Source organism: Sorghum bicolor, chromosome 2 (assembly GCF_000003195.3).
Source record: "Sorghum bicolor cultivar BTx623 chromosome 2, Sorghum_bicolor_NCBIv3, whole genome shotgun sequence".
Taxonomy (NCBI): domain Eukaryota; kingdom Viridiplantae; phylum Streptophyta; class Magnoliopsida; order Poales; family Poaceae; genus Sorghum; species Sorghum bicolor.
Window position 1 is genome coordinate 51774904 of NC_012871.2, and position 25943 is coordinate 51800846.

General features: G+C 41.5%; 1 protein-coding gene across 1 annotated transcript in view; it reads left to right on the top strand.

Moving 5' to 3' along the window:
* The window catches only part of LOC8071893, a 15880-nt gene extending 10395 nt beyond the window's left edge, over positions 1-5485 (top strand). Inside the window, exon 3 of the mRNA XM_002459979.2 lies at positions 4536-5485. Within this exon, the coding sequence (XP_002460024.1) occupies positions 4536-5168 (633 nt within the window). The 3' untranslated portion in view covers positions 5169-5485. The remainder of the gene's footprint in view (positions 1-4535) is intronic.

A 25943-nucleotide genomic window follows, 5' to 3' on the forward strand; every position in this document is an offset into this window, starting at 1 on the left:
GGCCTAATTTCCATCATCGGCGAATCTATCCATTAAAAACCGTCGTCAGAACCGACTGCTTGGATCGGTGGAATCTCATAATCGGCAACTTTGAGAAAATCTTTCTCCCAAACTTCTCCTGAAATGCACCTGGTCCTTTCGTAAGTATCCGCTTCTGCCGATGCGATAACATAAGAAGAATCTCCTGGGACAATCTCAATCTTGTCACCTACCCACTGAACCAAGCATTGATGCATTGTAGATGGGATACAACAATTGGCATGAATCCAATCTCTTCCCAATAATAAGTTGTAAGCACCTTTTCCGCTGATCACGAAAAAAGTTGTCGGCAAGGTTTTGCTGCCGATGGTCAACTCTGCACATATCGCCCCCTTGACTGGAGACACGTTTCCTTCAAAGTCTTTGAGCATCATATCGGTCTTGGTCAAATCTTGATCCCCTTTCCCAAGCTTCCGATATACTGCATACGGCATAATATTAATAGCAGCTCCACCATCAACTAGGATCTTGGTCATTGGCTGCCCATCAACCCTTCCTTTGAGGAACAGAGCTTTAAGATGCTGCCTCTCGTCATCGGCAGGTTTCTCAAAGATAGCCGTCATCGGATCCAGAGCCAACTGAGCTATCTGATCAGAAAATTCCAACTCATCATCACTGGCTGGTGCAAGAAACTCCATCGGCAACATGAAGACCATGTTGACGCCTGCCGATGGACCTTCCCTCTTAGTGTCTGACGGCTGCCGACTTCCAGAGTTCTCTCCCTTGTTTAGCTCTTCTTGCCTTTCACGTTGCAATCTCCTTTTTTGTGTCTTGGTTAATCCTCCAGGGCACCATGGAGGAAGTGGCCTTTGCCTTGCCGTCGGGCGTCGGTTCTCCCTTGACTCCATACGATGCGTGTTAGCATCCCTGCAAAATATGAATTCATCGGGAACCCGCGCATCAGCCATTTCCTCGAGCTCTTCTTGGTTCCTGGGAAAATACTGGACACGGTCACTAAGTCTGTCGTGCCCACTAAATCTGCCCCCCAGCCGGTCATGAACTGACACCCTTCCTCTGATCGGCCCATTAAATCGCCGTTCATCATCATGATAATGCCGATCGATCCTATCGTACCGATCATAACTGTTGCACTCAGGGCAGTCTCTGACAGTAGGAAGCTTGATATTTTCCTCCCAACAATGGATGAAGAATGGACAATTCCAATGATCCCTGTGCCGATTCCACTCCTGTCGGCGTCTTTCTTCTTCCCGTCGATAATATTCCTGCTGGCGCCGATACCGATCTTCCCGTTGTTGCCAATTTTCTCGAGGCCTTCTATGAGTTATGACGATACCAGATCGAGGAGGCCTTCCTGAGCTAGTTCCTTCCTGGACCAAGCCCTTACTTCTTGCATCGGCAGTAGTAACTTGATGCTGAGGATCTACCGATGCACTCTTCTCAGCTGTCTCCGATGTTAAGACCTTAGCCTTCCCCTTAGCATCCAACATGTTTGTCGGGAAAGGATGTTGGTCTATCTTCATCGGCTTCTGGGCTTTGGAACTGTCAAACTTGATTCTCCCTGACTCTATAGCCGATTGCAGCTGCTGTCTGAATACTTTGCACTCGTTGGTGTCATGGGAAGTTGCATTATGCCACTTGCAATATCTCATCCTCTTCAACTCTTCTGCCGATGGGATCACATGGTTAGGTGACAGTTTGATCTGACCTTCCTGAAGTAGAAAGTCAAATATCCTATCAGCCTTAGCGGTGTCAAAAGCAAACTTCTCTGGTTCCTTCTGCCCAAAAGGACAAGACATCAGCTTCTTGTTTTTTACCCACTCTGCCAAGCCGATTACTGGTTCTTCATCAGAATCTGAGCTTGTTGCTTCATCGACAAATGACACTTTCCTATTCCATGCTCTTTTAGGCTCGAAAGGCTTGATGTCTTGATCAGAAATCCTCTGCACCAAATGACTTAAACTTTCGAACTCCTGAGAGGCGTACTTATCCCTGATATGTGGCAACAAACCCTGGAAAGCCAAATCGGCTAGCTGCCGATCATCCAGAACCAAGCTATAGCATTTATTCTTGACCTCTCGTATCCTCTGCACAAAACCCTCAACCGACTCATCATTACGTTGCCTCAACTTGACCAAGTCGGTGATCTTCTTCTCATGAACCCCCGAGAAGAAGTATTTGTGGAATTGCTTCTCTAGATCGGCCCAAGTAATTACTGAGTTGGGAGGTAATGATATGAACCAAGTAAAGGCCGATCCAGACAATGATGATGAAAATAGACGAACCCTCAATTCGTCCCTGTTACCAGCCTCTCCACATTGAATGATGAACCTATTGACATGCTCCATGGTTGACGTGTCGTCCTGCCCGGAAAACTTTGTAAAATCCGGTACCTTGTACCGATGTGGAAGCGGGATCAAATCATACGCGGGGGGATACGGTGTCCGATAAGAGTAAGTGTTGACTTTGGGTTTTATCCCAAATTGTTCCCTCATTACTTCAGCAATCTTATCGGCCCAACATGCATCGACATCTTGCCGATGAGGCGGCTGCGGATCTGGCACTTGGTGGCGAATCTCCACGTGTCTGTTCGGGACGTGATCTGCACGGAACATTGTATTGATCACCTGTCCTCCAATCTGCGGACCACCAAACTGCTGTCCACCGATTGGCTGTCCTCCGAGTTGCTGTCCAAAATTCATTGGCTGGTTGGGAATCCCCTGACCTTGGAACCCGGGATAGACCTGCCCTTGCTGGAACCCTGTAGTCTGGTAACTCTGCTGGGGCGATTGTGGAAAGGCTTGCTGTCCAAGCCATCCATTATTAGCGTTCATCAGCATAGGTGCTGCCGATGATTGGTAATTGGGTACCGTCGTTGAATTGACATACCCCGACTGAGCCATAGACCTCTGTTGCATCAGCATTGACTCTGCCGATGCGTTGGGCATCTGGAACATTGAATCTTGAGGATTTCCAGTGTGAGGCCTTGCAGTAGTAGTTGTGGTATACCGAGGACTCTGGTTCACCGGCGCATTGGGAGGTGCCGATGTCATAGGAGTTTTGCCCCTCATGTCAGTTATTTGTGATGTTCCCGGTGTCAACTCTGGAGGCATACCGTAACCCCACCAGTTGGGAGGAAGAGTCAACCCTGACATTGCCGATGCCAACATATCTGTTGTCAGTTTATGCTGCCCAACTGAAATTTGTGGGTTGATTGTCATCGGCATAGATAGTGCACCAGTAGTCCCCGATGTACTTGGAGGGACGGCAGATTGTGCACTTGCAGTCGTAAGGCAGCCGATGGAGCCGTGACCTCTGGTGCCATTGGCTGATGATGGGAGGGGCCCACATAATCTGGTGGGATTTGTCCTTCCTTGAAAGTTCTTGCCACGGCATTGAAAACCGTATTAGACAGTACACCAGCTTGGTTAATCAACGCTCGATTGATGGCATTGTCAACCATCTCTTGAAGCTTGCCAGGATTGGCGTCAAAGGTAACCTGCCGTGGTGCCGGCAGTGCATCTTTCTGGACCACTTCGCCGCTCCTGTTTATGCTGAAAGACCTCAGGCATTGCTGCTTGAACTCTTCCATGGCTTGGGCAATAGCTTGCTTCTGCTCATCCTTGAGGTTGGCCTCCGTCACGGGGATGACGTTCTCTTGATCGAGGTCAGAGATCGACATGTTGATCTTGATCTTGAATCCTGTCCCACTGGGCGTGCCAAAAGATGTGTTGATGCAAAACTGATCTGCAAACACAAAGGGCTAATACCCGATTCAAACGTTAAGGCGTGCCAGCCGATTTGACCTTGCTATCGGCAAAGGTGATAACTCGAATACTTTAGTCCTGACAACAGCGATGCGCCCGGATGTCACGGCTAAGAGGTACTCACACGGAACTTGAGAACACGCCGAGCTTAAGTCGACGAATTCCTAAGAACTCGTAACAAAAGGAAAAAGTATGACGAAGTCGTCGAAAAGTAAATGCTGGAATATGAGTAAAAACGTGTGTTTGATTCATTGATTGATTTTTATTACAAGGCCCTAGGGTCTATATTTATACCCTGCTCAAAGAGCTACAACCAGACACGATTAGAATTCGAATTCCAAATTACACGGAATCCGTATACAAAACGATGCAAATAATTAAGGAAATAACAAAACTATCCCTCGTGACAAACCGAAACTCCTCCACATAACGACCGGCAGCTTCCGGACTCCCTCTTTGCATCATCGGCAGACCCTTTGCCATAGTCATCGGCAGACTTTCTTATCTAGCCATCGGCACCATATTACTGCCTGTGGACTTAGTCACGTTCAACTTCTCCCTCATCGGCAACCATCCCCATTGGCAACCCACTTTGTAAACATCGTACTGCCACCTTATCCTGCCATCCTAGACACGTGCCCAAAAACGGTGTCAACACAGTCATACTCTGTGGGGAGTGAGCTCTATGATGGATGCTACATTGTTACATACTAGTACCTGATTGTAGTATACGGCAACAATGTGTTAAAAAATTAATTGTGATGCTTGCAGGATTCATCTCTTCTGCTGACAGGCCCGTCTCGTGCAGTTGTGATAATGAATCCAGTTACATTTGGAGTTGATCTGAAAGTAAAGGGGGAAACAGAGGCTGAGGATAAAGTGTTGAGCCTGCAAATCTTCGAATATGACAGACCTGCTGCTTATGGTAGTAATGCATATGTGACTCATAATTGTTGCTCAAGCAAGCGTAGCACGCTTGGGTTCAAACTTGCTACACTTCTTGACACAGTTGAGGCTACTGTAGTTAGTGCCAAAGTTGTTGGTGGGTCATGGTTGGACCATTTTCGAGGACGAGTTGTTTGCCGCACCGCAAGCGCTAGTAAAGAGGATATTGTGTTGCTTGATTCTCAAGATGGAAGAATGCCTATCACTGCTGATGGTGAAATTGAGCTCTCAAGGAGTGTTGTTTCTGTGGAACTAACTGGACAGCTCATTTTCCGTGTGGTGGCCTCACAGATGGGTGACAAAACAGATGTCATCGACCAAGCTGTGGCTTTTTTCACGCCCACGGTTAGAGGCAAGAGTCATGGTACTTGTGAACTGGGTTTTTGTAAGTTGGAAGTCGTTGTTGCCTGGTCCCTCTTCTCAACCATGGAAGACCTTCGCCTTCAAAACCGCATCTGAATAGGCCTGATTCATCATGGTCGTCCTAGATGCATGGCTCAGTGTTGTTTCAAAGCTCTACTAGTAGTACTCTATCTATTTGATTGCAGGTGCTTATGTTACTTATATTGTGTGTTTAAGGCAGTATGTATCTATAATCTCTGATTGTCATAACTAAAGTCGATCGTGAAACCTGTGGGGTTCCAGTAGTTTTATAGGGTTGTCATTTGTATAGGTTCCACATTGTGGGTGCATTGTCTGTTGAGAGATGTTATCGCAAAAAAAAAGTCTGTTGACTGTTGTCAGATAGGCGTTGAATATTCTCTCTAGAGATACGTGAGTTCATTGTTTACTGTGTACGATTGAATTTCTGTACTTCTTTTTTGATGTTTTTTTTTGAGGAAAACAGGAGGGGCTCCGCCCCTACTGGGATTTTATTAAAACTTTAAAAACAGAAGCGCCGAGTACAAACATTAAGGTACAAAAAAGGAAACGAAAAAAATAGAAAGGATTACACAAAATTGTCTAGCCATAAATCTATTGAGGGGTGATATCTTGCTTTTGCTCGTAGAATAACTAGAGCAAACTCCTTCTGAAAAACCGCTTTGCATCTTCGAATTGTATGCGCCATATTTCTGAAGATAATGTCATTTCTCATCATCCAGATGGACCAACACATAGTAATGATGATCTCCATAAAAAAAGAACTCCCAGCTGAGTCCTAAGACTTTCCAGAATGATTGCAATGTCATCCGAGTTTGGTATGAAGACTTGTAAACTGTACCAACAGGCCATCGCAAAAGGGCAGTGAAAGAATAGATGAAGTATATCTTCTTCCAGGTTGAGAGAATAGCAGACACAATTATAATCTTGAAGAAACATCCCTTTCCTTTTGAGGAATGCTCGAGTGCTTAATCTGTCACATAGGATTAGCCAGAAGAAAATTTTCCTTTTGTTTTGACAGCAAGAGGTCCAAAGCCATCTGAAAGAAGAATGAGTCTGACTATGTCCAACCAAATGTTTGTACACCTGGTTGGAAGAAAAATGAGTAGAACCCCAACGATAGGACCAAACATCATTATCCTGACTAAGATGCAAGGTCTGCAGAGCAGTAGAAAGATCTTGAAATTGTTGAAAAGCTTCTACCGAAAGAGGAAGATGGAAAAGCTCCTCAAGAGAGATGGAAGAGACAACAGTGTTTAGAGTGACCTGTTGAGATTTAGCATATGAGAAGAGCTCAGGATACCTTTGATTAAGCCGAGTACCATTCCAGTTGTCAAGCCACATGAAGCAAGTAGAACCATTCTGAATATGAATTGAAGCCACCTCTTTGTAGGAATGCAGCAGTTTTAAAATGTCCCTCCACCAGAAGGAGCCTCTAAAGAGTCTATGCAGAGTAGGCAAATTATTCCTGGAGTAATAGTGTTCCCAGACCAAATGAACCCAAGGGATAGCCAGCTTATTGAAGAATTTATGCAAAAACTTCATGAGTAAACTCTCATTGTGAATTTGAAGATCAAGCACTCCAAGACCCCCTTCAATTTTTGGTCTACAAACCAAGGGCCAGGTAGCTTTTGAAGGCTTCTTACAATTCAAGTTGGATCCTCTCCAAAGGCAGTGCTTCCTAAATTTGTCAATCTGCTTAAGTACCGTCTTGGGAATCAAAAAGGTACACATAGCAAAAGTTGGTAGAGCAGAAAGAACAGCATTTGTTAATTGCAATCTGCCAGCCTCAGAGAGCAGGGAAGAAAAATTTACTAGTCTCCTTTCACATTTGGAAACAAGAGGCCAGAAGTGAGCAACCGAGGGTTTGGCAATACTTAGTGGTAGACCCAGATAGGTGAAGGGCAAAGTTTGTTTACTACAACCCAAGACCTCTGTCAGGATGTCCAACCTTTCATTAGAAATGTTGATAGGAACCATGAAGGATTTGTCAAAGTTTACTTTCAATCCAGAAGATTCTCCAAAAACATGTAAGATGTCTTTAAGGTGTTGAAGCTGAGATACATCCCCTTGCATGAAGATGAGAGTATCATCAGCATATTGGAGGATTGGAAAATCATTATCATGCTCCAGAGGTAGGGGTAAAGCCAGTCTATTATTAGCACAGGCAAGATTGAGGACTGATTGAAGCACATCAGCTGCTAGGACAAAGAGTAAAGGTGATAGAGGGTCACCTTGTCTGACCCCCCTTCTGCAATGGAACACTTTACCTGGGATCCCATTGAGATGGACAGAAGAGGTTCCAGACGTGAAGATTAACTTCATCCAATTAATCCATTTTGTTGGAAAACCTTTATGTTCCATTATTTGTAACATTAGGCCATGCTGCACTTTGTCAAAAGCTTTTTCAAAGTCCAACTTGAGAATAATGATTTCTTTCTTTGATTGGTGACACATATGCAAATATTCCAAGGCCCAGGCAACACAGTCTTAAATGGTTCTATTCTTAATAAAACCATATTGATTTTTATGAACCAATGAAGGGATCACAGATTGTAATCTGTTGGCAAGTAATTTTGTTATGAGTTTAACTGAATTATTGAGCAAAGAGATGGGCCTGAAATCAGAAACCATTGAAGGGTCATCCTTCTTGGGGATCAGGGTTATGTAAGAACTATTGATACTTTGCAAACAGAGATTTTTAGAGTAAAAAGCTTGACAAAGATCATAGAAGTCCTGACATATCAGAGTCCATCATTTCTTCAGGAAGTCAGTATTAAAACCATCTGGGCCTGGGGATTTGTCACAAGGGAGGTGCTTCACTATTGCATCAATTTCTTCATGTGAGAAGGGCTGAATCAGGCATGAAAGATCCACAGTATTCTGTAACAAATTTGGCAAGTCCAAGTGAACGCGTGAGAAGTTGGAAGTGCCCAGTCTCTCTTTAAAGGAATTCCAAATGAGATTAGCTTTATCCTCATGATTGAAAAGAGATTGCCCTTGGTCATTGACTAGACGAGTAATAAGACTGCGCCTATGCTTAACAGTAGCATTTGCATGAAAGAATCTTGTATTGGCATCCCTAAGAGTTACCCATTTGACTGTGCCCCTTTGTTTCCGGTATGCTTTTTGTTGTTGAAGCAGGGAAATAAGCTTGTCTTCCAAGATGGACCGAAAATTCCATTCTACAAGCGAAAGATCTCTGAAATCTTCTATCAAATTAAGAAAATCCAGTACGAGCTTGACGTGTGAAATATTTTGCTTTAAGTTGGAGAGAGATAATTTCCAAATTTTCAACACCTTTCTCAAGTTTTTAAATTTGGAAGTTAACAGTTTAGCAGCATCCAAATGATGAGATTCCATGGTCCAGCCCAGGGTAACCTGATTGAAGAAATCATCACGTTGTAACCAATAGTTTTCAAATCTGAAAAATATGAGTTTTGGGGATAGCAGTGGAGATAGAGATGAGGCAAGGAACATGATCCGAAGTTTCAGCAGTTAGAGTAGAAACATTGGTAGAAAGGTAATTAAGAGTCCAGGTAGCTAAGGTAAAAAACCAGTCAAGACGCTCCAACAGAGGTGGGTTTTGTTTATTGGACCAAGTAAAACGTTTTCCTTTTAAAGGTAACTCAATCAGTCCTAGAGCACTGATAGCCTCATTGAACAGATAGATTTCCGCATGATCAGCACCATCTCTATTCCTGTCTGCAGGACTACGATAGAGATTAAAATCCCCAACTATGAGCCAGTCAACATGGTCAGGCATTTGGATGTGTTTAAACCACCTGAGGAACTCTCTTTTGCCTTGAGGGGTGCAAGGGGCAAAGATATTAGTCAGAATCCAGGTTACATTCGTATGAAGGGACGTAAACTCGATGGAAACTACATAAGCATTCTGAAAGATCATATTGCCAGACAAAATAGCACTGTTCCAAACGATAATGGAACCCCCAGATGCTCCAACAGAGGGTAAAAAAGCGAAATCATCAAAGGAAGGAGGACAAAAATTACGAAGGTAGGAAGGATCAAAGTTATCACGTTTAGTTTCTTGTAAGCACAAAATATCACAATTATTGGCACAAAGCCTGTCACAGATAGCATTCCATTTTATGTCTGAGTTTATCCCCCTGATATTCTAGGACAAAACATTCCACTTTCTAACTTGCATTATAACAAAAGCATAAAAAACGGATGGAGGAACTATGACAACATCAACATCAGTTCTTGGATTGTGAAGAAGCTCCAGCTTTAGAGTCCTCATCAGCCGTTTCAGTGGCTGATTTCTTTCCTTTCTTAGCTTTAGTAGTAGGCTTCTTAGATGGTCCTTGATCCATCTCCTTTGCTAACCTTAACTTCTTGGAGGTAGGTTTCTGTACTGTAGCTTTGCTGTTCTTGGCAGTAAGCAGGTCGTCTGAGAGTTTTACAGCTTCAATGCCACAGAAAGCAGTTCCAAGGTCTTGCACTACAGACGAAGAAAGAACCGGAGGATTAGGTGAGCATCCTAAGCAATTTCTATCCTTGCAGATAGAGGATTTAAAACCTTTAGATTGATTATGGATTCGATCACTGCGTCTTAAATCAGCTTCTGAGATGTATGTTTTTTTACCTCTCTTTCCTTTAGGTGGCGTCTTGCAGATTGAGGGAGTTGGAGGGGGTGTAGCTTTGTTTTCATCAAAAAGGATTTGGTCGGTACCACCATCGGAGGAATTAGCAGACTGTCCAGAGTGATCTGACATGAGAGAACAGGTGATATCAGAGATGACCACAGAGGGTTTTGAGGGAGGTAAAGAGAAGGAGAAAGATTTAATATTACCAGAGAAGTTCTGAAGAGAAGTCCAAGCTTTAGATTGAAGAAATTCCTTAGCCCACTCATAAGAACCTTGTTTAAGCAGCATCAAAGTGAAGAAGTCCACCCACTGCGAAGGAACTGTGACCTTTGGAAGGCTGCTGTCTAAGCTGGCAAAGTATTTAGCCCAGCATCTGATGACCATTGGGCTTGGGCTGAGAGTAGATGAGCCACTAGAATCTGAAAGCCCAAGATCCATGAAAGTGTGCTTGTCCAGAGAGCCCATTTTTGCTTGTTGGTGAAGCAAATCAGGAACTAAAGGTGGGAAGAAAGTGTGGACAAAGCCCAGTTGCACCTGGTCTGGGTCAGGGATCTCCAACAGAGGTTGATTCGAAATAGGACTGCCACCCTGTTGTATTGGCGCCAAAGGAGCTTCCTGAGCTTGCTGAACATTTTCAGGTATCTGCAGATCCAAAGCAGGAACTTTATGTTGAGCATCTTCAGGTAAGCGCAGATCCAAAGCCTGATTATTTGGTGGAGCCTCTAGCTCAAGGTTCATGTCTAACCAGTCTATCAAATCTTCCTCTTGAATTTCCTCTGGCATGAGAGGTTGCAGATTGATGAAATCAGGAAAGGCCACAATTTCCACTGGGGGAATAGGAAGTTGTGCTTGTGGGTGGATGTCAGAGTCTGTGTCTGTGCCATCATCCATGGCTATCACTTGATCAGAAATTTCAGGTTGGTCAATAGCAGCAGGATTATTAACTTGTATGACTTCTTCCTCAGGGACACCATTCTCATTGTTGCCAATCTCATTATTATTATTATTACAATGGTCCAGCAGCTCCTGTTGCAGGGGAATAAGAGGTGGAGCCTCATCTTGATTAGGATTGGGGTGCTGAGCCACATTGTTGTTTGCATTTGGCTGATTCCAAGGAACCCAGCCCTTATCCTCAGCATTACCATTACCAACATTACCATTACCAAATGGAGGTGGGGGTGGACCTTGTCCTGGTTGACCATAACCGAAGAACTCAAAGTGGTTGGGATCAAGATCCTCTGGATCATCTAGAGGAAAGTCTTCATCCTGAGCTTGTGCACCTAACATTGTTGCTGAGATAATCTCACATTGCACTGTCCAGCTATTTGACTTAGAAGTTTCCCCTTCTGAAAAGTTGAAAAACCAGGGGATCTCATCTAAACCAAAAACTCTAACTTTGACCAGAGCTCTAACCATAATGTCATGATCTTCTTCCCAGACAATGAGCTTCCCAAAGCTGGAAACAGCCTTTTCAACCAGAGTATGGGACCAGGCATCAATATGAAGGCCAAGCATCATTAACCAAGCTTCATGAGTAAAGACAACAGTCCTATTATTCCAAGCCTTATCATGGGGGATGAAGGAAATCTGAGTGTTAACAAAGACATGGGGGCCATTACTGATCATAGCATCTCTGTGTGAAACCCGACTGAAAGTTACATAGGCCTGCCCAAAAGGACAAGGCTGAATCGAATGATATGGGATGCCCATCTGAACATTGAGAAACTCAGCTAAAGTTGTACGAATAGCAGGGAAATCTAGCTGAGCCTGCGGCAACGGGTAGATAAAAGCAATGGCAAGGTCATTGTTGACATGTTTTAGAGCACCAGTAACCACTCGACGCATTGTAGGTCTTCCCGGCACCATAACTCTCTGTCCCTAGGTGGGCATGAAAGGAGCTGGATCAACAAATCGATACGCCATAGCACCTTGATTGGGGTTTACTGAAGCAGAAAGAGGGGTTTTTAGAAACCAGGAAATGTGTACCGAGGGAGGAATAACGAGAGAAGAGAGCCGGGCATGGTCTGTGAGGGAAGAAAGGGAAAGCACTGACCGAGAAGAAAACGGGGAGGAAGCAGACTCCTCGTCGACGTCGTCGATGAACTCCGGCGCTCGGAGTCACCACGATAGCGTCCAAGGAATGACAATAGGAGAAGGAGGCGAGTGAATGCTAGAAAATTCGCTAATAAACTCTATGATCGACCTATAGAATTTGGGGCCATGAGAGAGGGGAGGCCCACCGATCAGCGACATCGAGGGACGGTGGACACGAGAACTTGAAGCGACTCTCTGAATAGAAGGAGGCAAATCCGGCAGCGCCTAATGTTCTTACAGCCAGGCCGCGAGTGGGCCGGAGATAAACAGAAAGAGCACAGAGTCAACAAAGGCCCATGGGATTTGTGGACGCGCTGGGGATCTGGGATCGGCCCCAAAATGCCGGCTTCCAAAAAAGAAGCACTTTTTTGAATTCCATGGATGGCGCCTCTTTTAATTCCATGGATGGCGCCTCTCTTAAAACTGACTTAACGGCACAATTAATAGGTTTTTGGAAATTCGAAAACTCCATGGATTTGGAGCTCGAAGCAGGAAGACTAGAACTTGGAGCAAGAACAGGAATAGCAATGGCACCCGTTAGACGTACCAATTTGCGGTGAGAAACCTCAATCCATTCTGCTGCTTGTTCTTGGCACCAACTCTTGTATTCAGCTAGAAAATTATCCAATCAACTGGAAATCTATTTTCACATCATATTGACGCTAAACTTTTTAATTTTGTTATTTATTACTCGGAATGCTAGTAGGGTATTGTTTACATCAAATAAAAAATCTATTTATCATATAAAAATATATATCTTGATGAACACACCCTTTGACCGAACCCTAAATTGTCCCAAATGGAAAAGTCATGAATACAAAGTTTGTTGCACTCATCAAGTTCTACATTTTGTCTAATGGTCAACTTTTCTTTTGGAAAAGTTTGAACCACTAAATTTTGAATTTTCAGAGAATTCATGGCCACGCAGCGGTTTTGGAACCCTAGATGGTCTCGAATGGAAAAGTCATGAATACCAATATTGTTCCACTCATCAAAATCTACATTTAATATATAGACCACTTTTGCATTTGACAAAGTTTTAGGAAGGTGTAGTTGAAAATCCACAATTGACACATATAGTTTCATATAGTTTGTGTGAGATTCAAAAATTGGTGGGTATTGTTAACTTAAACTTTCTCAAAAGGAAAAGTTGTATATATAAAAAGTTTAGATCTTGATGATATCTAACAACTTGGTATTCAATTTTTTTTCATTTTAAGTAATTTAGTTTGTCATTTGACCAAGTTTGACCAAAACCCGTCTTGGATTTTATAGAAATGTGATTAGGATTGGCTAAAAATTATCCAAATGGAAAAATGGACAATATATAAAATGTAGATCTTGATGATCTCTAACAACTTTGTATTCAAAATTTTTTCATTTGAAGTCATCAAATGGGCCATTTGATCAAGTTTGACCAAAGTCAAAGCATTGGTTTTTACAAAAACACTCTTTGACCGAACCCTAAATTGTCCCAAATGGAAAAGTCATGAATATAAAGTTTGTTACACTCATCAAGTTCTACATTTTGTCTAATGGTCAACTTTTCTTTTGGAAAAGTTTGAACAACTAAATTTTGAATTTTCAGAGAATTTATGGCCACACAGCGGTTTTGGAACCCTAGACGGTCTCGAATGGAAAAGTCATGAATACCAATATTGTTCCACTCATCAAAATCCACATTTAATATATAGACCACTTTTTCATTTGACAAAGTTTTAGGAAGGTGTAGTTGAAAATCCACAATTGACACATATAGTTTCATATAGTTTGTGTGAGATTCAAGAATTGGTGGGTATTGTTAACTTAAACTTTCTCAAATGGAAAAGTTGTGTATATAAAAAGTTTAGATCTTGATGATATCTAACAACTTGGTATTCAAATTTTTTTCATTTTAAGTAATTTAGTTTGTCATTTGACCAAGTTTGACCAAAACCCGTCTTGGATTTTATAGAAATGTGATTAGGATTGGCTAAAAATTATCCAAATGGAAAAATAGACAATATATAAAATGTAGATCTTGATGATATCTAACAACTTTGTATTTAAAATTTTTTCATTTGAAGTCATCAAATGGGCCATTTGGTCAAGTTTGACCAAAGTCAAAGCATTGGTTTTTACAAAAACACTCGTTGACCTTACCCTAAATTGGCCCAAATGGAGAAGTCATGAATACAAAGTTTGTTACACTCATCAAGTTCTACATTTTGTCTAATGGTCAACTTTTCTTTTGGCAAAGTTTGAACCACTAAATTTTGAATTTTCAGAGAATTCATGGCCACGCAGCGGTTTTGGAACCCTAGATGGTCTCGAATGGAAAAGTCATGAATACCAATATTGTTCCACTCATCAAAATCTACATTTAATATATAGAGCACTTTTGCATTTGATAAAGTTTTAGGAAGGTGTAGTTGAAAATCCACAATTGACACATATAGTTTCATATAGTTTGTGTGAGATTCAAGAATTGGTGGGTATTGTTAACTTAAACTTTCTCAAATGGAAAAGTTGTGTATATAAAAATTTTAGATCTTGATGATATCTAACAACTTGGTATTCAAAATTTTTTCATTTTAAGTAATTTAGTTTGTCATTTGACCAAGTTTGACCAAAACCCGTCTTGGATTTTATAGAAATGTGATTAAGATTGGCTAAAAATTATCCAAATGGAAAAATGGACAATATATAAAATGTAGATATTGATGATCTCTAACAACTTTGTATTCAAAATTTTTTCATTTGAAGTCATCAAATGGGCCATTTGATCAAGTTTGACCAAAGTCAAAGCATTGGTTTTTACAAAAACACTCTTTGACCGAACCCTAAATTGTCCCAAATGGAAAAGTCATGAATACAAAGTTTGTTACACTCATCAAGTTCTACATTTTGTCTAATGGTCAACTTTTCTTTGGAAAAGTTTGAACCACTAAATTTTGAATTTTCTGAGAATTCATGGCCACGCAGCGGTTTTGGAACCCTAGATGGTCTCGAATGGAAAAGTCATGAATACCAATATTGTTCCACTCATCAAAATATACATTTAATATATAGACCACTTTTGCATTTGACAAAGTTTTAGGAAGGTGTAGTTGAAAATCCACAATTGACACATATAGTTTCATATAGTTTGTGTGAGATTCAAGAATTGGTGGGTATTGTTAACTTAAACTTTCTCAAATGGAAAAGTTGTGTATATAAAAAGTTTAGATCTTGATGATATCTAACAACTTGGTATTCAAAATTTTTTCATTTAAGTAATTTAGTTTGTCATTTGACCAAGTTTGACCAAAACCCGTCTTGGATTTTATAGAAATGTGATTAGGATTGGCTAAAAGTTATCCAAATGGAAAAATGGACAATATATAAAATGTAGTCTTGATGATCTCTAACAACTTTGTATTCAAAATTTTTTCATTTGAAGTCATCAAATGGGCCATTTGATCAAGTTTGACCAAAGTCAAAGCATTGGTGTTTACAAAAACACTCTTTGACCGAACCCTAAATTGTCCCAAATGGAAAAGTCATGAATACAAAGTTTGTTACACTCATCAAGTTCTACATTTTGTCTAATGGTCAACTTTTCTTTTGGAAAAGTTTGAACCACTAAATTTTGAATTTTCAGAGACTTCATGGCCACGCAGCGGTTTTGGAACCCTGGATGGTCTCGAATGGAAAAGTCATAAATACCAATATTGTTCCACTCATCAAAATCTACATTTAATATATAGACCACTTTTGCATTTGACAAAGTTTTAGGAAGGTGTAGTTGAAAATCCACAATTGACACATATAGTTTCATATAGTTTGTGTGAGATTCAAGAATTGGTGGGTATTGTTAACTTAAACTTTCTCAAATGGAAAAGTTGTGTATATAAAAAGTTTAGATCTTGATGATATCTAACAACTTGGTATTCAAAATATTTTCATTTTAAGTAATTTAGTTTGTCATTTGACCAAGTTTGACCAAAATCCGTCTTGGATTTTATAGAAATGTGATTAGGAATGGCTAAAAATTATCCAAATGGAAAAATGGACAATATATAAAATGTAGATCTTGATGATCTCTAACAACTTTGTATTCAAAATTTTTTCATTTGAAGTCATCAAATGGGCCATTTGATCAAGTTTGACCAAAGTCAAAGCATTGGTTTTTACAAAAACACTCTTTGACCGAACCCTAAATTGTCCCAAATGGAAAAGTTATGAATACAAAGTTTGTTACACTCATCAAGTTCTACATTTTGTCTAATGGTCAACTTTTCTTTTGGAAAAGTTTGAACCACTAAATTGTGAATTTTCAGAGAATTCATGGCCACGCAGCGGTTTTGGAACCCTAGATGGTCTCGAATAGAAAAGTCATGAATACCAATATTGTTCCACTCATCAAAATCTACATTTAATATATAGACCACTTTTGCATTTCACAAAGTTTTAGGAAGGTGTAGTTGAAAATCCACAATTGACACATATAGATTCATATAGTTTGTGTGAGATTCAAGAATTGGTGGGTATTGTTAACTTAAACTTTCTCAAATGGAAAAGTTGTGTATATAAAAAGTTTAGATCTTGATGATATCTAACAACTTGGTATTCAAAATTTTTTCATTTTAAGTAATTTAGTTTGTAATTTGACCAAGTTTGACCAAAACCCGTCTTGGATTTTATAGAAATGTGATTAGGATTGGCTAAAAATTATCCAAATGGAAAAATGGACAATATATAAAATGTAGATCTTGATGATCTCTAACAACTTTGTATTCAAAATTTTTTCATTTGAAGTCATCAAATGGGCCATTTGATCAAGTTTGACCAAAGTCAAAGCATTGGTTTTTACAAAAACACTCTTTGACCGAACTCTAGATTGTCCCAAATGGAAATGTCATGAATACAAAGTTTGTTACACTCATCAAAATTCACAATTCTCAAATATAGTTTCATACAAAGTTTGTTACAACACATACTATTAAACATTACTTTATGTTAAGCCGACACAACAGTGAACTTCTTCTTGACGTATGACCCTTGGTTATGATCCTGCCGTAACCATGGAGTATCCTCATTGTTTAATAGATTGCTTGGGTCTTTGTTGACTATGAAGGGCAGAATTCGATCATCCCTTTCGTAATCGCCTGACATGTCTGACTTGTCCTCAATTCCGACAATGTTTTTTTTTCCAGAAAGGACAATGTGGCGCTTTGGCTCATTGATGATTGAGTGGTCATCATTTTTTCCTCTCTTTGGTTTCGTAGACATATCTTTGACATAGAACACCTGACTCACGTCTGCAGCAAGGACGAATGGTTCATCTTTGAACCCACTATTGTTAAGGTCCACGGTTGTCATCCCATACTCCTTGTCGACTGTTACCCCACCTCCGGTCATCTTCACCCATTGACACTGGAACAAAGGAACTTTAAAATTAGCTGCATAGACTAGTTCCCATATGTCTTCTATGCGTCCATAATATGTCTGTCTGTTCCCATTTGGATCCGTGGCATCCACGCGTACAACACTATTTTGGTTGGTGCTCCTTTTATCTTGGCCAACTGTGTAAAATGTGTTACCATTTATCTCGTACCCTTTGTACGTGAGGACAAGCCATGATAGTTGCCTGGCCAACAAATAAAGCTGCTCATCAATGTTTTCATCATCTTGACATTTTTTGTGCAACCAATCGCCAAAAGTTTCCATGTGCTGACGCATTATCCAAGCTTCATTCTTCCCGGGCCACTGGGACCGTAGGAAATCTTTGTGTACCTCAACATATGGTTCCACCAATGAGGAGTTCTGGAGAACTGTGTAGTGTGCTTTATTGAAGTAATCGTCTCCCGTACCAATGTATGTTTTCTTCCCAAGTGTTCCCTTTCCGCTGAGTCTGCCCTCGTGTCGAGATTCAGGAATGTCAATTGGGTCAAGGTCTGGAATAAAGTCAACACAGAACTCTATGACCTCCTCTGTTCCGTAGCCCTTGGCAATGCTTCCTTCTGTCCGGGAACGACTATGGACACCCATGAATCTCTCGAAGGAGAACATGTTGTGTAGGAACACAGGACCGAGAATACGAATCTCTTTGACGAGATGAACTAGGAGGTGTGTCATGATATCGAAGAAGGATGGAGGGAACACCAACTCAAAGCTGACGAGACATTGAACGACATCATTCTGTAGAGTAGCTAGTTGCTCTGGATTGATTGCCTTCTGAGAAATTGCATTGAGGAATGCACATAGCTTTACGGTGGCTAGACGTACGTGTGGAGGTAAAATTCCTCTTAAAACGACCGGCAGCAATTGCGTCATTAGAACGTGACAGTCATGGGACTTCAAGTTCAGGAATTTCTTCTCTGGCACATTAATTATTCCCTTGATATTGGAGGAGAATCCAGATGGGACCTTGATGCTGCTAAGACATTCAAACATGCTTTCCTTCTCTTCTTTGCTCAGAGTGTAGCTAGCAGGGCTTAAGTAATGACATCCATCATCTGTCTTTTCTGGATGTAGGTTGTCTCGTTCTTTCATGCACTGCAAGTCTTGTCATGCTTCAAGTGAATCCTTAGACTTCCCGTAGACACCCATGAATCCGAACAAGTTCACACAAAGATTCTTTGTCAGGTGCATCACGTCGATCGCATTGCGGACCTCTAGGACATTCCAGTAAGGTAGCTCCCAAAATATGGATTTCTTCTTCCACATGGGTACGTATCCCTTAGCATCCTTGGGAATAGGTTCGCTGCCTCGTCCCTTTCCAAATACCACTTTTATATCCTTGACCATTTCGAGTACATCATCCCCGGTTCGATTGAGAGGTTTGGTCCGGTGGTCTGCGTTGCCTTTAAAATGCTTGCCTTTCTTTCGTACTGGGTGGTTCACAGGAAGAAACTGACGGTGGCCAAGGTACATGATCTTTCGACATTTTTTCAAAAATACACAGTCAAGGTCTTCATAACAATGTGTGCATGCATTATATCCCTTGTTTGACTGGCCTGAAAGATTACTCAGAGCTGGCCAATCATTGATTGTTACAAACAGCAATGCTCGCAGGTCAAATTGCTCTTGTTTGTACTCATCCCACACGCGAACTCCTGTTTTGCTCCATAAAAATTGAAGTTCCTCAACTAATGGCCTTAGGTAGACATCTATGTCATTGCCAGGTTGCTTCGGTCCTTGGATAAGCACCGACATCATAATAAACTTCCGCTTCATGCATAGCCATGGAGGAAGGTTGTAGATACATAGAGTAACTGGTCAAGTGCTGTGACTACTGCTCTGCTCACCGAAAGGATTCATACCATCTGTACTTAAGGCGAACCGCAAGTTTCTAGCATGATCTGCAAAATCTAGGAATTCTCTGTCTATCGCTCTCCACTGGGATCCATCGGCAGGGTGTCTCAGCATATTGTCTATCTTACGGTCTTCTTTATGCCACCGCAACAACTTTGCATTGTCCTTATTTCTGAACAGACATTTTAATCATGGTATTATAGGAGCATACCACATAACCTTGGCAGGAATTTTCTTCCTATGACGTTCTTCACCCTCAACATCGCCAGGATCATCTCGTCTAATCTTATACCGTGATGCCTTACATACTGGACATGCATCCCAATTCTCGTATTCCTCCCCACGGTAGAGGATGCAGTCATTAGGACATGTGTGTATCTTCTGGATTTCTAATCCCAAAGGGCAGACAACCTGTTTTGCTTCATACGTAGTGGTGGGCAATTCGTTGCCTTTCAGAAGCATCTTTTTTATGATCTTCAATAACTGCCCAAATGCCTTGTCAGATGTACCATTCTTTGCCTTCCATTGCAGCAATTCTAGTGTGGTACCCAGCTTTTTTTGCCCCTCTTCAGTGGTGGGATATAGCGATTTCCTGTGGTCCTCTAGCATGCGCTCGAACTTGGTTTTCTCTTTATCACTTTCACATTCTCTTTGTGCATCACGGATGGCATCACCAAAAGCATCATCGCCCCGATCATCTTCTGCCGCTACCTCTTCTTCATTATCTGCCCCCATTGCAACATCATTGAAGCCACCGTACTGAGCAATAATATTGGCATGGTCCAATTATTATTCTTCTTCTTCTTCACCTTCATCCATTATAATCTCGCTTTCTCCATGTTTGGTCCAACAAATATAGTTTGGTACGAAACCAGACTTTAATAAGTGTGAATGAAGAGGTCTTGAGTTAGAATATTCTGTCAAATTCTTGCACACGGCACATGGACAGCACATAAAACCGTCCCTCTTATTTGTCTCGGCCACACTTAAGAAATAGTGCACGCCATTAATGAACTCTTCGGAGCGCCGATTGTTGACGGTCCTTAAGTATCAAATTTAATTATCAAATAAACAAAGAAAAGGATCCAAATGAAATCAACATCTAGACTTAGGGTTTTATCTGACAGAATTTCACGAGTTTTGGTGTTTGTCTATTTCTGCAGGGGGTTATCAGGAAATAAGGAAGAAAGGCCCACATGTCAGGATTACATAGAGATATCAACGCACCGTACAATTTTCTACCATCTAGAAGACTCCAGAAGCCACGAGACCGAAGCGGAGGTGAAACGGGGCCAGGACCTGGGCGCCCGCCCAGTTTCCATGGGCGCCCGCCCACCTGCCGAGCCCAATCAGGACTCTTTCTCTCGGGAGATCTCCACCGACCTATTGGATCCAGAATAACGTAGTACCACATCGCCTACCGAACCAAAAACGCATAGAAGGGGAGGACTATATAAGGAGACCCCCCTGGCCCCTGGAGAAGACATGAAGAAATTATCATAGAGACTGAGGGGTGCCCTCGAAGGAAAACCTCTTCTCTAATTAATATTTCTTTTTAGGCTTAGCAACCAATGTAAGGTAGAAATAGATCTTCTAGTTTCTATTAGATTGAGAGAGATAGAGTGGAGGTGTAGATTGGAGGAAGCCCGGCCTGTCGGTGTCTACTCCAAGCTTGTACCTGCGGGATCAAGTTCTCCTAACCCGAAGCTTGCTCCTAGGATTCTTCAGTAATTCGACTTCTAAATTCTAGTAAGTTCTTGTTTTATTGTTCTTATGGTTTATGAGTTTACTTTAATCTCTTCGCGTAGAGTTTAGAGTAATCATTGCTGGCGTAAACGTGGTGTTTAGGCTGGGGTACTCATAGATATTCCCTGACTAGCTGGACCGTGGTAGTAGTGAGGAACGTGACAATTCCGAGCTACCTTTGTAGATCACATCTCGTTAGCAGGAAGGACAGGGTTTATGGGTGCGGGTTGAACATCCTTTGTGGTGTCTAGATTCCGTTAGCCTCCCCAGTAGAACCGTAGATCATCCTTACCAAGGTTAGAAGGAGACTACGGTTGCAGTCTTCTCTATTTATCACTCACATCGAAAGACATTCTTTGTGCCTAAAGGGATAGTAGCAATAGATTTGGTTAGTCAGATGCACCCTTTCTCCCAGTGGTAAAAATATAAATACGATAACTTTGGATAACCTCCCGGGTGAAATGCTCACCGACATCCGTACGCTTGCGGATCATTTCCTTATTGCGTTACCAAATATCAACAAGCATTCCTGCGCCGTTGCCGGGGAGAAAGACGGTTTGCTGAGATAACTATGAGTCTTGCTATTATCTTGTATTATACTTTTATACTTTTATTCTTTTATCTTTTTATTTTTATCTTTATGGATAACTCAAATTCTATACCTATTATTAAATTCTTTGCACCTTCGGAAACCAGCCATAGACCATGGGAGTCAACACGTTCTACCCCTAATTATGATCTGTTTCCGGAGTTGATTGCAATAGGTCAAAACCAACCCTTTTCTATAGCTGAGTGTTGACGGTCCTTAATGCTCATATTTAACCATCAACTAATCATGGAAATGGATCCAAATGGAACCAACACCTAGACTTAGGGTTTTATCTGATAGAATTCCATGAGTTTTGGTGTTTGTGTATTTCTGCAGGGGGTTATCAGGAAATATAAAAGAAAGGCCCACACGTCGGGTTTACATAGAGATATTAACGTGCCGCGCAATTTTATATCATCTAGAAGACTCCAGAAGCCACGGGACCGAAGCGGAGGCCGAGAGGACACAGGGACAGGGCGCCCGCCCTCCTTTCCTGGGCGCCCGCCCTCAGCCAGAGTCCAATCAGGACTCTCTTTCAGGATATTGCTCCACCGACCTAAAGGATCAACAATAACCGTTCAATCAATGTCGGTTTGATCCGACGGCCTAGATTCACTTGAAGGGACTATAAAACTAGACCCCCTGGCCCCTGGAGATCATACCTCTTCTACAGAATCAAAGCTAGGGTTTCAATTCTTCATCCAAGTAGAGAGGATCCCTCTAGTTCTTCTAGTTCTAGTTCCTCTAGTTCTAGTTCTAGTTAGTTCTAGTTGTAATCTAGAAAATAGGGAGAGAGAAGAGGAGAGCGGAGGAGGAGCCGGATCTGTCGGATCTTCCTCAACATTGTACTTTTGCAGCATCTGGTTCGTTCTTCATCGTTCTCCAGGTTCTTCAACTCATAACTCCTGAGTTCTCTAATTAATTTTATTTACATTCAAGTTATTTATTGGATTCCCGCTTGCATCAAGTGCTCTAATCTTTGAAACATTAGAGTAGTAATTAATAGATTAGACGTGGTGTTTAGTCTTGCAATTACCTGGAATTGCACCAAATCCTACGGATTGTTGTGGTAGCCTTAGGGTAGTGACAGCCCTAACGGTCGACGTATTCCACCTCGTTCGGATCGGTGTTTGTAGGACCGTAGTTGGAGCTTCCTAGCCCCCTTCTCATCTCTTTCTGTGGTTAGTGTTCTGATGTCCCGATATAGATAATCTTGAAGTAATTCTTGATTCTTAGATCAACTAGAGAACTCTCAGGAAACTTCCTCTCTTCCCACCAAAAATAATTATATAAGTTATCCTTGGGCGATCTTGATTCTTAATTAGTACACTCACGTTCTCTGTGGAAAATCGATACTCTGGAATACTCCCGGGTGAAAGCTACATCGGTATCCGTGCGCTTGCGGATTTTTCTGTTTGCGTTTAAAATACCCAACAAGCTTTCTGGCGCCGTTGCCGGGGAACGGTAGCTGTGCTAGTTTCGAACCAAGTCGTCCGTGTATCCTTTTTCTTTTCCTTTTTTACCATACTCACCTTATCACTTTCACCATACCACATGGATTTCACTCTAAGCATTAATGAGCATGGAATTTATTTCATAGCCACTTCATTTACTCCATGCTCATATGCAACAGCTTCACAATCCATTGGTCTCTCCAACATCACCACATTCGAGATCTCCAACCCCCTCTTCCTTTCTATTTATAAAAACTTTAAAAGGGCGGTTGTCGATGCATATGTCTATAATAAATTTTGCAGATCTCGTTGAGTTGATCTTGATATAGGTCAGCGTTGGAGGGGAAACCACTTCACTGACATAAATTGATGGTTTCCCAAGGACAAGCTTAGTGTCCTAAAATAAGCACTAATCAGATCGTAACATGAGCTTTGAATTATTTGCAACATTACCTTGTGTATTGAGCATATAAGGATAATTGTAAAAAAATTCCTTCGGGTATTCTTGTCACTAACCTTTCCAGGATTGGAGCAAGAAGATCGGATGAATGACAAGCACAAGGTATGTCCAACCAATCATCATACAACATTGAATTAAATTCATCCAAACTTGAATTTTGCAAAATTCAAGCTTGGGAGAGTACTTTACATAAAAACATCCTTTGCCATATTGCTATGTTGATTGTCCCTACCTTTGAGACATGCTCAATTTGTTAAATACTAATCACACTACTTCATCTCCACTTAAGTAGATCTCTATAAATGCTCTCGTGCTACCTTTATTTGCTTTAGTATATGTTTAGGTTTGGAGTAGTTTCATTTATCTCTTAATTAAGCTTGGTGCTTAGTTTAGGAATGATGATCTTACTACCAAGGGGTTTTAAATTAAGCATGGTGCTTAGGTTAAAATGCCCTCCTAAATCAAATTAGACATGGTGTCTAGGTTGATCTTTGAGCCGATAGTATGCTATAGTAGATATTGGATATTTTGTTGGACTAACCCCTGCAGGAAAACTTTCAATATCAACCTGGGAAGTCCTGAGATAAACTCACATTGGAGACAAAGAGAGAGACACATGAGGTTTAACAATTTACACAAGGAATGCATAGCTCACAAGAGATGATCCATAGAGGGTGCCACAAACACGATGCACAACCGCTAAGAAAGGAAAGCTTCCACAAGGTGATACTGTACCATCACTCTTCAAGTAAGGTAACATCTTAAGGTACTTGTCTATCACTTTTATAAGCTTCTCCTTGGTTCTGACGTTCACATGAATAAAAGAGACAAACATGTATAATTTATAACTCTAGATTAACCAACCCAATCGATTCAACATGTTTAGTTCTTCCACCTTTGTGATCTCACACTCCTAATCATATGAATTAAAATGTTGCACACTCAATCTTTGGAAGATATAAACAAAACATATATATAGATAGATTATCTTTCCATAAGGTTGAGCAATCTAATCTGACAAATGTTTTAAATGTTACACTCATGATCTTATTATCCATTAACTTTGTCTTGCTCACTATGCTTAAGGTTAGAGAGAACAAATACACTTTTGGTTCTGTTGGTGTGTTCCACCAACAGGGCCCATGCACTTGATCTCTGCCTTGTCTTTATGAGCAGGTACACTTCGAGCAAAATATGGAGGAGTATTATAACTCCTAGACTCCACCAAGTGAAGAATCTAGATCTACGAGCACAAACACACTGGAGATACTGGACACTCAGGCAATCACTGCCCTGAGATGCTTGAGGATGTAACTACTGGAGTAACCCCATTGTGGAAGTAATTACTGACCTTCTGCCGGTCAAGAGAGACAATCCAGGACGCCCCGTCATCCTGATCTCCATTGGCATGGTGGACTTCCTAGAAGCACTCTGTGACTTTGGCTCCAGCGTCAACATTATGCCCAGGGTACTCTATGAAAAATTCTTTACACATCCTTTACTAGAAACAGCCATGTGTTTGCAGCTTGCAGATCGTACGCTAAGTTTCCCAAAGGGAATATTGAAGAACCTCTGCGTTCGAGTTGGTACCTTGTACGCCCCAGCAGACTTCGTGGTGATAGAGACTGGTACTGATGAGAGGGCACCCATCCTAAGGAGGCCATTCCTGAACACCTCGGGAGCTGTCATCCACTCTAGTGCTGCCAAGATCAGTTTCTACATCAAGGGGAGGAAGGAGACATTTTCCTTTAAGAACAAGACTACACAAATCCCAGAGCAATCCCGACATGAACCAAGGAAGAGGACCAACATAGGGAGCAGGAACAAGCAAATGTGGACTGAGTCAGCTAAGATGGTCACTGCAGTTCATGGAGGTCAAGATCATCAACTTAATTCACCATTCTTGATCAAGAAGGACGACCCTGGTGTTCCAAGCATCCAGTGCTCTATTAATGGATACAACTTCCAGAAGACGCTTTGCGACACCGGGTCAGGCGTCAACATAATGGCCACACTCACTTATCAGCTCCTGCATAGAACCATGCCCCTACAACCAACATACATTCAGCTCCAGATGATTTGAAGGTTATTGACATGGGAGAAGACGAATACAACCCACCCGTCATCCTTGGAAGACCGTTCCTCAATCATCTATATTGGAACCAGAGAAGTCCACATGCACTTCCCCTCTGAGAAGGTACGCCGCTATTTTACTGACCCTAACTATATAGTTGAAGACTCTAAGCAGGCCAGGACAAGAAGAAGACGACGCAACCGCAACCAGAGGAGGTAAATCATCAAGGATGGATGGGCAGACTATGAAGAAGTGGTAATATCTGAAGACATACTGCTTGAACAGAACTGTCCTGAGGAGACCGTAGCACCGAGTCAGGTGTGTAGAGAGAAGATAGTTATACATGAAGAAGAAGCACCGTTGGAACTACCGACTACGCCATCCAGCGAATCCTAGGACGACTGAGAAAACGGAGAGTCCCGTTCGGAGGACTTAAAAACACCGAACGCCTTGCCAAGAGGTAAACTTGGTAGTTATCTATTTCCTTTCAATTATTTAAAATAGTTTGCTTAGTTAATCAGGTTCATATCATCTTGAAAAGAAAATAAAAA